The 13281-nt window shown below is 40.2% G+C and overlaps 1 protein-coding gene across 2 annotated transcripts in view; it reads right to left on the bottom strand.

The window, feature by feature from the left end:
* Positions 1 to 959: 959 nt before the first annotated feature.
* Positions 960 to 13281, bottom strand: part of pacsin1a (protein kinase C and casein kinase substrate in neurons 1a) — a 41522-nt gene continuing 29200 nt past the window's right edge. For both annotated transcript variants that reach the window (XM_079559073.1, XM_079559074.1), the window contains 8 exons: positions 12646 to 12802; positions 12215 to 12450; positions 11617 to 11772; positions 10193 to 10368; positions 5933 to 6053; positions 5754 to 5860; positions 3715 to 3911; positions 960 to 3165 (listed from right to left, as the gene is read on the bottom strand). In XM_079559073.1, coding sequence (XP_079415199.1) covers positions 3056 to 3165; positions 3715 to 3911; positions 5754 to 5860; positions 5933 to 6053; positions 10193 to 10368; positions 11617 to 11772; positions 12215 to 12450; positions 12646 to 12802 — 1260 coding nt within the window. In that variant the 3' untranslated portion in view covers positions 960 to 3055. The remainder of the gene's footprint in view (positions 3166 to 3714; positions 3912 to 5753; positions 5861 to 5932; positions 6054 to 10192; positions 10369 to 11616; positions 11773 to 12214; positions 12451 to 12645; positions 12803 to 13281) is intronic.

A 13281-nucleotide genomic window follows, 5' to 3' on the forward strand; every position in this document is an offset into this window, starting at 1 on the left:
AGGTGTATTGGTAATGAATTGGCGCGGGACCATTGATAGTCGTACATATAGTTGAATATCTGGCACATTTTCTTTCTAAGTGCTACAGGAAGCGTTTAGTTGCTCTTAGAGCCTTGATATTTCAGCCACAGGTGGATTTGTTGTTGTCACTACAAGATAGCACAAATAAATATATTATATCTAGGCTGGGGAATAATGACTTTTATGGGAGACAGAGTCACAGCAGCCTCTCTCTCCTCCACAGCCAGGAGCAGTGACTGACCCCACACTGGCCATATTTTAATCAATACTGGACTAACATAAGAAGAGATCAACTTACCAAGAGCATGACTAGTCCACATGATGGTGCCGGCTGCATTTAAGGTTTAACTCTGGGGACTTTTTCCATATTCCTAAAACACACTGGTGCTTTAGCTGCAATAGTGAAGCATCCTCTTTGTTACATATTTTAAATATATTCCTCTACTGAATATCACAACCCATTTCGCCTTAATCTGGAGGATATCACGCTGGTATTGCACCACAAAAAGTCACTTACACGCACTTCTCCCCCACTAAGAAATGTAGTAAACACCGCTTGACAGAGCTAGCATGTTGGCTCAGGGGGCGGGACTTTGCGATAGGTCAATTGTGATGTCGCAACACTTAAACTGGAATATTCCGCAGTGTGGCTTTAAAATGTAACACAGAAGTTAGTTCCGTAATCTGTAATAAATCTGCTGTTAACACTTCCTGATCTACATGTCAACAAAACACACACACGCACTACCTTTTTCAACAAGTTTTTTCCCTTTCAAAATCAATATTGCAATATTGACACCACCACAACAAGTTTGATTCAGGTTTTCCATCACTATTGTCATATGTGTGATCATAATTATCTTTATGCATATTTAAATGAACGTCTTGTTACATCGAGATGAACAGGCACTACACCAGTTAGGAGATAAAGTACATCACTAACTATGAACATACATCTTCTATAACGCTAATATCAGGCTGGTCAGCGTGAGCCGCAGCCCAGTGTGCATAAGGAAGAGATCAAAAACATAAAAAAAGCATTTACATGTACACCCTTTACTGCCTCAACATGGTTAGGTCTCATTTCAACTCAACACAGTTGTACAGTTACAATAGAATATAATCTTAAATTACATCATCATATACAAATCTGACAGCGTGGGGTAACGGCACGCCTTTATGGTACACTGACAACTTCATTGCAATGAAATCCATATGATATGCTTCCTATTACTTTATATGAGTTTCCATTGTTGTTATTTTAATGAACACATTTACATGTATAACACTACATTTTTGTCTTAATAGTCAATCACTTGCAGTTTTTGTACATTTTTTCCAGTTACATTTACACGACTCATACACACTGAGGATATTCGCCCCAAATATTCGCCTGGCTGTGCATTTGCATGTTAAGTGTATAGTGAATGCATGTGTGTACTTATGTTGATATAGAGAGCGAGAATGTTGAATGGTAGTCCTTTTTGCTATGCTGGACAGCTTTACTCTAAGACACAACTTGTGAGCTGGTGATGCGTTCTCCTTGTGTGTGACGCACAGACCTGTCACTCCTAACTTTGAGCTCACGACATTAAGCTCGGGGAAATTTCAAAACCTCAGGATGACAAGGAAAAGGAAATCTCTCGACTAGTTAGAGTCAGTCTGAAATGTTAGTGCCTGGTGCTTCTATTTATTAGGAGAAACTTGACTGAGGAAGTAATGCGCTGCTACAAATTTAATTTCTATGAGGCTAGTTATCTGCACTGTGTTATCTTTTGATAGGTGAAATATGTCTTTGCACAGTGCTTCAGGGATAAAAACATGAAGGTGTCTAAGGGGCGGCTACAAGTTGATCTATGCTGAAGCAGTGATGTGTATGGAGTTACTGCATGGAGGTACAACAGAACAGTGATGGGGACAAGTCATTCTTTGGCTCAGCGAGTAAACGGGCCACAACATCATATGCAAACCAGGGCTTCACATGACAACAGAGAGCCATGTTAACGCAACATGACCTCCACAAGCCCACACACTTGTACATTCATGTCCTGAGAGGCTTGGCCAGACAGCAGTCTGGTGCACAGTAATGCATGGACACGCTTTCATCAGGCCCTTGTTTTGGAAGAAAAGCACTGCTCAAAGCCTTCTCTCAAATGCAGTGGCAACCTCAAGAGGATGATCCAACGTCCATCTGAGGGCATGCATTACTTAAGCGGAAGAAAACAAGTGTTACTGAACCAAGAATTGTGCCCATCAGTAGCATGGAGATGGAGTAAGAATAAGTGATGCTAAAAATGAAAACAAAATTAGATACAAGTCAGTTTGTCATCAGGCATTCTCTGAGCGAACATAAAGATGAGCATGTCCAGAGGATGTGATGGCCAAAGTGAACGCTGCATTTAGAGTGTTGCATCAGGTTGTAGCCCACAGGGTTCTTTGCATAGCACATGCTGCTATGCAATCTGAGAACAGTTAAACACATAGCACTGCACACACTGGAAAAAAGGTTGGACCAAATCACATAAAAACCAAACGAAAAGAGGATACTGTTGGTGGTACTTCAACACTACACAGCATTCCCGATGTAAGAATGACAACTGACCACACAGCATTAGATTTGTTACACAAAAATGGCATCACATTGTATATACACAATGCAGGTTAGAGAAGCTTATTCTTGTTGAATGGGCATAACGGATTATAATATCATCCCATTGTCACAATAAGCTGTAGACATTAAATACAGCTACACAGAAAGCAGATGTGCCCTGCACTGTCCTGATGTTATTAGGTACTGTATATACTGAATATACTGCTCCTGCCTGTGTCAGGTCCACCCACCCACATGATGGATAAATTAGAGGATACAGATATACTATTATTGTCTTTTGGGTTACTAAGTTTTTTAGCAGGAATGCTTGGCGCTTCTGTTGGGCAAGGGATGTGTTGCTCATAAGTCTCTGTCTATGTGCGGTGCGATTGGACAGGACAGTTCGAGCTGCCTCCAATGGCGTGTCCTTCTCTAGTCACATGACTAGATGGGCTCCACATAATTGGCTGGGTACAGTCCCTCCCGACCGTTGTCCAAACGTCCTCTACACCAGCCCTGTTCATCTTCATCCTCAGTCTTGGTCAGTTCATCGCCTGGGAACAAAAAGGTTTTTAATTTACTTTCATGTCACTGTGAAATACTTTGAATTTCCTTGTGTATGAATTGTGTGATTCAAACTGGTCTCTATGTGAACGCCGCTACACAAGTGCTACCTCACATTTCATCAGATGCTTATGACAAATAATTTAAGTCAAAGTTTTAAGGTTTGGAAAAATGATTTTATCTTTAAACTTATATTTCTAAAAGTTATTGTATATTTCATTCTTCAAAAATCAGAATTGCATTTGTGAGGTTAGCAGCTGTGTGTCTTCCTCTGTAGCTGAAGGCGTTAATTTAATTGCTGATACTGAGATGGCCTTAACGCTCCGCCACATCCCCTTGGCGTTAGTGCTAATTAGCTGTTAGGTGTCTATAATTTGTTATCCATGAGGCTCTTATTACTGATCACTGCTATCTCCTTGAGAGGAAGCCATCTTTAGACGACGGCAGGACAAGGTTAGTGCTTTCTGACCGAGCGCGTCACCACTGGCCACTTCCAAATGACATTAATAATTCATGTGCGCTGTCCGTGCGATGATTACCAGCTTTAAAAGTGAGCTCATCTTGTTCTTGTCCTTCGTAGTCATACAGGGCGCGCACGCGGACCCCTTTGCCGGCGCTGGAGTCGTCCTCAAAAGAGTTACCGTTGCCTCCGTTTTCGTTGCCTGAGTAAGTGGCGGGCTGCTCATCATCGGACCATTCAGTTGAGTAGGCTTGGTTCTTGTCATAGCTGCTCACACTGCAGGGAGAACGAGAGTCTCAGTTACACTGCGCGGTCCACACAATAACAGGAATCAATACAAATCAATCTACCCGATCACCTGAGCGCTTTAAAAAGAATAAGCAATGCCTTGTCTTATGTAGAACTTTTCTACTTAGTCTAATAAAAAAATTAAATAAAGATTATAATGATATTCAAATTATGCATACATTATTGATTAAATGAACAGGCATCCATTAGGGTTCCCAATTGGACCAATACCTTGAATAGTTCAATGTCAGACAATATTTTTGGGGAACACTTTATTTTACAGTCCCCTTGACACAGTGTACCTAACTAAATTTAGTACAATGTAATGTGCTCTGTAACAATGTGTAACAACTTGTACCTATGGGTTACATACAAAATGGAATAATATGTATTTGTAGTTTGCAGGTACATATCATGTCCTATTACATTATGTACCTACAAAGTACTAATACAAGTTATTCCATTCTGTATCTAACCCATAGGTACAAGTTATTACAGATTGTTACAGAGCAGATTACATTGCACTAAATTTAGTAAGGTACAATGTATTAAGGTAGTGTAAAATAAAGTGATACCTATTTTTGTATTAGTTGTAGTTTTAGTTGACCTCAGCCCATTACGACAGGGTTAGTACCTCAGAGCATTAAAAAGCATTAAAAGTAATTGAACGAATTATGCCAATATTACGGCCCTAAAAGTCATTAAAAGGCATTAATTCTGATTAAAAGTGGGATTAAATCTAAATTTAGAGACAGAACCCACAACAATGGCATTGCTCCACTATTTTCACTGCACGCATTTGTCAAAAACACAAACACAATGGTCTAAAACTAATCAGCTGCCCATTGTGTCCAATTTGGTTTTGCATATCAAACTTTCCCCTCATTCCTTTGTTTGATTGGATGCTAACAAATCTTATGAAATTAAATATGCCAAGATTTTTCACATTTGTGGCATTAAAAAATGTGGAAAAATAAGCTCATCAATTTGACTTGTTGACACCTGTAAAAACCCTGTGTGAGTTCAAAAATTTAACTTTCCACTTGTTTGGCTACGGAACTCCAAATCTCTGTTTTTTGAGACCTGCTTCACTCAAAAGACCATGATGAGATCATATCCACACACGCTCTTGGTGATAGGATCATGAACTCTTAATTAAATAGTATTATTGGGTTTGTGGGCTTACCTCTTAACGGAGCACATTTTCTTCATTTCGGCTTTACCCAAATCTAAAAACGTCTTACAGCTTACAGGCCAGTGTAACACCTCATTTGAAAGACCTACAAAACCGATCTAATATTTTCCCTCGTGTTTCCATGTGTTGTTTCTGCATTGTCGTCACTTTTTTTGGGGTCCTGTTCGTGTTCCTTTTTCATCACTTTTTTGTTTCATTTTTGTTGTTGTTTTTGTTGCTTTTCCATCCTCATTTACTTCTCGATATCGTTCATATTTTGACCCTATTTTCAGGAAACTTTTAAATTTGGATAATGCCTGGACACCTGGATAATAACTGGATAAAATGTGTTGGTGTAGGTGGGGGTTAAGAGGTTAATAGTCGACTATTAACCTCTTACATTTGGTGCTCATGTCCTAAACGGAGCCATTTTTTTCCTGGTTTTCTCTGCTAAAACAGCTGAAGTGAGTGAATTTAATATCAAAACAACCATGTGCCATGTAACCCATATGAAACTCAAGACCACTAGTTCATAAGTAACACTATCTCGATTACGGTTTAACTGAAAACCACAATAAATAACATCTGGTATTGAAACTTGGCCCTATAATATAAAGAATTATATATAAACAAAAATGAACTGAAATTAGCTTTACCTGCTGCGGTCACCAGGTGGCGCCACATGGTCTGTACTGGGAGTGGGTGGGGCTCCATCTGGTTTCTTTTTCTTTGGAGGAGCAGCAGCAGCCTCTGGGTTATATTCCTAATTGAGTGAGAATAAGAATTATGGCTCAAAACCTAAAAGCCCAGGCTCTTATTGATGATAACACTGTACCTCAAATGCTGGCCAGTTCATATGCATGCCGGGGCCGTGGTTGTTGCTGAACCACTTCAGATCCTCTTGTGTGTTGGCAGCCAGGATGGTGCGTTCGAGTTCTCTGTAAATTGTGGAATAGCTGACAAAGAAAAGAGAGTAGCTATTAGTGGCAATGAAAGGCGCCAAACACTTGAGTCTGGGTCAGTCTGGCACATTGACACGAAAGCAGCATGTCTTCTGCTTTGATTTGTTCTTCTTTTTTGACCCTTTTTAGATTTTTTTTTTTTTTTTTTGCGAGAAGCCCTGCAACCAGCCACATGTTGTTTGTTATTGGATCATAATTTAATTGTCAAAATGATGGTAGTTTTGTGAGAAATACTTATTGACAAATGTCGAACTGCATTATTCAGACCATTTAGTAACAAGGTCCAATATCCTGCTTCATCCCTCCATGATAACAATAGTCCTTCCGCCTGCTCCATCTCAAGTAAACACTACAGGACTCAAAGCAATACGGCAACACATATGTTACCTCATATGTCGCCTATTAAGAGGACGAGAAAATGGTTCTGTAAATATAAATTCTATATGGTGCAATATCCATGCAATAAACATGCACTAGGGACAACATGGCAACCACAGCTGATATGACACAGCCTTTTATAATGGTAAAAGGTGTCCAGGGCTTGACATAAACGTGTCCACTGTGGCTTGTCTTTGCCAAATGCTATAAGATAATTAGTTAGCTATGAATCTGTTGAGAGGGACCCTCCCGACGGGCTCATAGTCCTCGTCTTTTAAAGCACCACACAGCATAGGAACATCATCTACAAAGTCAGCTAGTTAGGGCAGCTGGGTGGGGGTTTGTTGATGGGGAGCTACTCGCGCTACACCCTGACTTTTTAACGCACTAGACTATGTAGGGCAGGATTAGGCATGTTTTCTTGGCGGAGGGCCGATTTTCTTTATTGTAAAGAGACCGAGGGCCGACGCCGATGATTATTAGCCCAAAGTAAAGCACAACACTGGAAAAATGACCATCTTAAATTAGATAAATAACTTAAAATTCCTTGAATTAAAGTTCTTCTATGTTGAATTTCAGTCAGGTTTGATCTAATCCAAGATACAAATGCTATAGCGCCAATGGAGCAAGAATAAAACCCACTTGAAATCAGACAAATAATTGTTTTTCACTTGAAATGACACAAATTTATCTGAATTAAGAGAATAACTACTACTAGAGGTTTTATCTCATCTAAAACCATAACAAATCTACTGAAACCTTAGATTTAATCTCTTAATTCAAGTAGATTTATGTAATTTCTTGCTTAAAATGATTATTCTTTGTCCAGTGCACTTCCTTCAAATGCCAGTGTGGTACATATTATATGACCTAATTGGGTGTATTACCTTTTTTCATTTAACTCTAATATTGTTTAAAAATACTCCCTGATTTATAATATATAATACATTTCTCAAAATCATCTTGCGGGCCAAAGGTGCTGTGCTGAAGGGCCGGATTTGGCCCTCGGGCCTGACATTGCCTACCCCTGATGTAGGGCATACATAATACATTGTACATTAAATAAAAAGAAAGGAAGGAAAATTACACACAAACTAATACTATACTGAGGATGGTAATGACAAATGGGAAGTCACAAGATCACGGATAATATGTATATTAATGTTTTAACATAAAACTAGTAACTTTCGGTAATGTTAACAATCTGAAAGAAATATTTTAATGATCACCTTTTGTTACTTGCTCTGTACTAGCTCTGTGCGAGACATTGTACATGTTAGTTATATGAACATTTCAAACAATGCTTTGTAAGTTTGGTCTGTGTTAAAATAGCCGCCTTGAAGTGTAGCAGGTTCTCTTTTGCCAATAAGGCAAATCAAAATATGATGCTGCTAATTATATGATTGATAATGTAACTACAGTAGGATAAGCTAAATCATAAACGGGTACGTTGTGTGTAAGTGTGCATGATGTGTCCCAATGTTCCTTGTACTATGAACTTTGTAATATGTTCCATGTACTACTGTGATATGAAAATGATTTGGGGGGTGGGCGGCTGGGCGCTCATAAGCTTTTGCTTCGGCCCACTCCTTTTGAGCAGAATGTAAACTAAACTAAACTAAACTAAATTTTCCAAACCACAATTTATTTCATTGAAGTAATTGCCCACAGATTTAACAATAATAGGCTGAGTTTAAAAAGTTTTGGAATCCGTGAATACCTCATCCTAGAATATAGGTGTACAGTCGAATCTTTTTCCTTGTTTTATTTTCTTATTGTTTACATAATACACTCTGCGTAAAACATAAATGTCTCGTCAGAGTTCTTGAGTGACTGGCCAACATGGAAATCCACCAGTATTGGCTTGTGTTTGTATGAAAACAAGTTAAACATCCCTAAAATAAATTTAAAAAACGTGGATAACCTCCAAATGTGACAACCTTAACTCTGTTTGTGACCAATACGATTGCCATAGGAGCTCATTTTGTTGTTCCATCTTGGTTTAAATTATGCAAAATATGAGCGGCTGTCACAGTGAGCGAAATGTATTTTGGCAGAAACCTTGTTGCCTGAAACATCAATTAATTAGCGTTGGAGCCTGAACAGCGATGAGCGAGAAAAAGACTGGCTGAGACGCGAGTGAAGCTGTTTAGTTTTTTTTTTTCTTCACTGAACTGCACAAACTTAATTAATTACAAGCAAATGAAGGATGAATTGTTTGGAATAACAGATGTTCTGTCGGGATCCTGGTTCAACTTTGAGCCAACCAAGACTTAACTTTTCATCACACTGTTTGTTGTGCCTTAATACGATTGAAGTTGAAGGACACTTGACCTTTCCGTAGGTCTATCTAGCGAGAGAATTGTGCATGTTTGAGTTGATTGGGGAAACCGAAACAACTGAAGGAGACCCGACTCGACATGGAAAGAACGGGATAACTCCACACAGAGATGCCCGTGCAGTTTGTGAATCTGTTACGGGGGAAGCAGCAAAATTCAAGATTTTGGAGTTATGAATGTTAATGATGTAAATGGATTGGATTTTTTTTTTTTTTATATTCTTTTTATTAAACTAATAAATGTAGTGAACATTTGATTAATCTCCAGTGCTGTTTAGTGCAGAATTTAAATTAAGGAGATATTAGCTCCTGATCAGATGTATAATGTACAACCTGTTGTTTGACCTGTTTAGAGAAGGTGTCGCCATGGTTACTGCAGGGGAAACAGATTTCAGACGACTGCGGTCTCTCCCATATGTGGAGATCTCATGAAATCAACACTAAAGGAACAGTTCATACAGAAGTGGCGAGGAGAAAGTGGAACTATGTCGTCCTGTGATATTTATGTGGAATTTAAGACAGATACTAGAAAAGTATCTCTTGTGTGAGAATATTGCCCACAGGTGTTTGTATTTAAAAACTGGTAAGAATCGACTTGCAAAAATAGTGGGCCATTAGAAAAGTATTGATAGATAATGTGGAAAGAAAGAAAGAAAGAAAGAAAGAAAGAAAGAAAGAAAGAAAGAAAGAAAGAAAGAAAGAAAGAAAGAAAGAAAGAAAGAAAGAAAGAAAGAAAGAAAGAAAGAAAGAAAGAAAGAAAGAAAGAAAGAAAGAGTTGCCGTTGTTTAGTTTCAGTGTGAATGTCAAGCACCAATATAACATTTACATATTCAAATGTAAACCTCTCAGGTTGCTCTTTGTTATTGTGTCTGCGGCTGTAAAACATTTACTGTCTGATTTTATCTTCTCTCGTGGGCGACCTTGCAAGTGGTGAAAGGAGCCTATAAATAACTAAAATAAAAAATAAAATCCATGAACACTGTAACTGGTGTTGCATGAACTCTCAGGATTACTATGGGGTACTAAAGCCTGTTGATCACTGTCTTCAGCTACTTTTAGTACATAGAAGAACTACGAATAAAGAATTACAAGAAATTACACACATTTAAAGGAGACGAGACCAGAGAGGACTGTCAATGCTAACACTGTGCTAATTTAGCCTCTGATTTCTGTATCCACGCTATTCATACCCACAATAACGCACAGGGTCTATTTTTCTGTCACAAATGCTTTATAATGGAGATTTATAGTGCAAAAGCATGGTCAATTTCAGCTCACCACAACATATTAATTATATACTAACTACCCATTGAACCTCTCTATAATAATAGTATGCATGATGTGACTGCATGCCTCTATATACTACCATCAGAGAGCAGAACTGAATTAGCTCCTCCTCTCTTTGAGCCTGCCTTACCTTGGGTTCTCAGTGAGGTTAAGATGGCGTTTGATGTCCAGCAGCGCCTCCTTGAGGAAGTTGAGTCTCCTGACTTCATGCTGCTGGCACTGGTCGAACACCTGCTCCATGCTCTCCATGTACTGAGGGGTGCACTTGTTCAGCTCCTCCAGAGACTTCTCGTACTTCTCCTTGGCCTGACAACGCACAAGTCAATTTACTGCTCTCATTTATAGGAAGATCCATCCATCCATCTTTTTCCACTGCCGGGTCGTGGGGACAGACGTCCGAGCTGCCCAAATCACATTGCACCAGCCCCTCATGGCTCCTCCTGCAGGTGGTGGGTCCACAGAAGGACGGCCTCACGATTCTAACCGGACCTGTGGATCTCTCATAGGGGGTTTCTGAACCGCTCTCTGACCCGTCAACTACAACCTGTTTGCCACGGGAGACCCTCTAGAGCTCCCAGGATATTCCGGGTCCTCAAACCCCTCCACCACGTTACGGTGGCGGTTCCAAGAGCGATTTATAGGAAGATAAAACATGTATTAAACTAGTAGGAGTCCTTTCGCCTCTCTGGGACCGTTTGCTTTTCACAGCCTTTGCCTCTCGATCCGAAATCTCTGAAGCCATATGCACACTGTTACTGTATGTATGCATTCATGAATCAGTTTAAAGTGCTAACATGTTTACGTAAGCCCTAAGTCATACAGGAGTTTTCTCTTGTAGACAAAGGTTCTCAATCTGCCATCTCTGCTGGGTTGTTTTAATGTTGAGGATATTTCGGCTCTCCCCTCACTAAACTGTGACGACAAAAGTTGCTGACGAAGCTTCTTGAGATGAGAGGTGCAAAGTCCTAAACAACCTTTGTCGACAATGTAAAGCAGTGATTCTCAACTGGTCGTTTTTTTTTTGTCATTTTAGTTTAGTTTAGTTCAGTTTACATCCTTCATTTGACTTTTAAGCACCTGTGCCCGCGATAACGATATAAAATACGAAATGGCCTGCCCCTAGTCACGAGTCTCCCCAGAAAACATTTATTTCAATATTTACGCATGTACTGAAAAAGTATAGAATCACTACTTGAGTCTGTTAAAATGACTGTTACAGGGTTATTTCTAACCACAATGGCAGCTTTTTGGCTCATTTAATGCTTACTCAACAACATATTTTAAGGAAAAGGCAATATTTTACAATATAATACAATTTATTATATGTCGTATTTGGGTCACGGGATAGGGCCGTATAAGTTATTATTAACTTCCTCCTACTCCCTTTGAGCAGCACTGCACTAAAGCTTCTAATGTTTTGAATATTTCTGTAAAGTATATATATACTATACCTGTATGCATCTTTCCATGTTGCTTAAATAAACTGGCTAACTAACAGGGGAATTGTGGGTCCCGGTGCCAGACCAGTTGAGAATCCTGCACTCTGGTACATACCTTCAGCATATCCTGTTTGCATTTGTCCACTTTCTCGTGGAGTTTCTTCTGCTGGTCGGCTGTGACAGAAGCCTCGGTCTTTCCGTTGGCCTCTCGGGTCGCAGCCAGCTTCTCCTCCTTACAGGCCATGTGGTAGGCTTTCTTTGCCGTCTCCATCTGGGGGATCAATCACAGTCGACTTGAATACGTCAGAAATCGACCAAATCATAACTTGCATGAATAAGAAATCCCTTGGTTTGTAAAGGACATCATTGTTGTTTCAATGTCTTTCACTGTAACAGTACTGTTTATTTCTACATTGTATTTTCATTTTTATTTTTAGTTATGTGAAATTCAAGGCATGAGCAGGTGTGAGGTGTGATTGCATAAATTAAACACAATAGTTTCACGCTTCTTTGGTGCTGCTGGGGGAACCTGTCAGGAGCAGGAAGGAAAATCAAATACATAAACAAATAAAAAGTCTCTCTTGCTTACTTTCTCTGCTTTCGTCTGAGAGTGGGACATCCTCACATACTAAAATCTGAACACTCTCTCTTTATCATGAAGACAGAGTTTCCGCCGTATACCCAGGAGTATTCTTGTGATGAATTGCACTGACCTCCTTGAGTTTCTTGGCCCATGGTTTCTGGGCCTTCTTGAAGCCCTCGTCTGCCTCTTTGGCCTCCTTGAAGCCGCCGATCATCTGTTTGTGGTAGGCGTCCTTCTGCCAGTTCTTCACCTTCTCCACGTCTTCGTTCACTAGGTTGTTTTTCACATCTTGGTGCAGCTCGCTCACTTTCTCTGCCTCCGTCATCACCCCGAGCCAGGCCCGCTCCACAGAGCCGTACTGTGGACCTGCACAAGGGAAAGGATGCATTGAACTTTCAAAGCTTTAATAAATTAACATGTTGTTTTATATTTTCTTTATTTGTGCATGTTTAAAGAATAGATAAATCTGGACTTCATTTGAACAGGTGATCGTCTTGGTATTGCCGTTGCAGTACTTCATTGTGTTTTTGGAACACAAGTCTAATGTGTGATAGTGCTGACCTTTCTCGATGAGCTGTCTCCACCTCTTGCCCCAGGCGGTCAGCTGGTCTCCGTAGGCCTTCTCAATCTTGGACCGCTCCTGTAAGCAGCTCATGAGGTCGTTGCACAGTCGATGTCCGTCATCGAACCTCTTGACGGCACGTTTGTAGTTCCCCACCTGAGCCAGGGACAAACAGAGCGCTTTATAACAGGACTATGCAGACAGGGCATTTTCTCCAGTTCAGCTTTATCTAAATATAAAAGCTTCTCGACTGGAGAACAACTCAAAGCACCACACTGTCGTCATTATTCATTCACGTCACACTCGGTGGTGGCAAGCAACTGTTGTAGCCACAGCTGCCCTGGGGTAGACTGACCGAAGCGGGGCAACCAGTCTGTGCCATCGGCCCCTCCGACCACCACCAACCAACCACTCACACACTGCATTCACCCAGGCTTCCTGGTGTTCCCAAACGGTCTCCTATCTAAGTACCAACCAGGCCCTTCCCTGCCTTAGCTTCCAAGGTCTGACGGGATCGGGCAGAGCAAAGGCGTTATGGCCGTAAGTCTAATGCCTCAATTGAAAGCTGAGACCTACAAAAGTGATTGTAACTTTTTTTTGTCACGTCATCACTGCGTTTTTGTCACATTTTTTAT

The sequence above is a fragment of the Gobius niger genome (assembly GCF_951799975.1).
Source record: "Gobius niger genome assembly, chromosome: 6".
Lineage (NCBI taxonomy): Eukaryota > Metazoa > Chordata > Actinopteri > Gobiiformes > Gobiidae > Gobius > Gobius niger.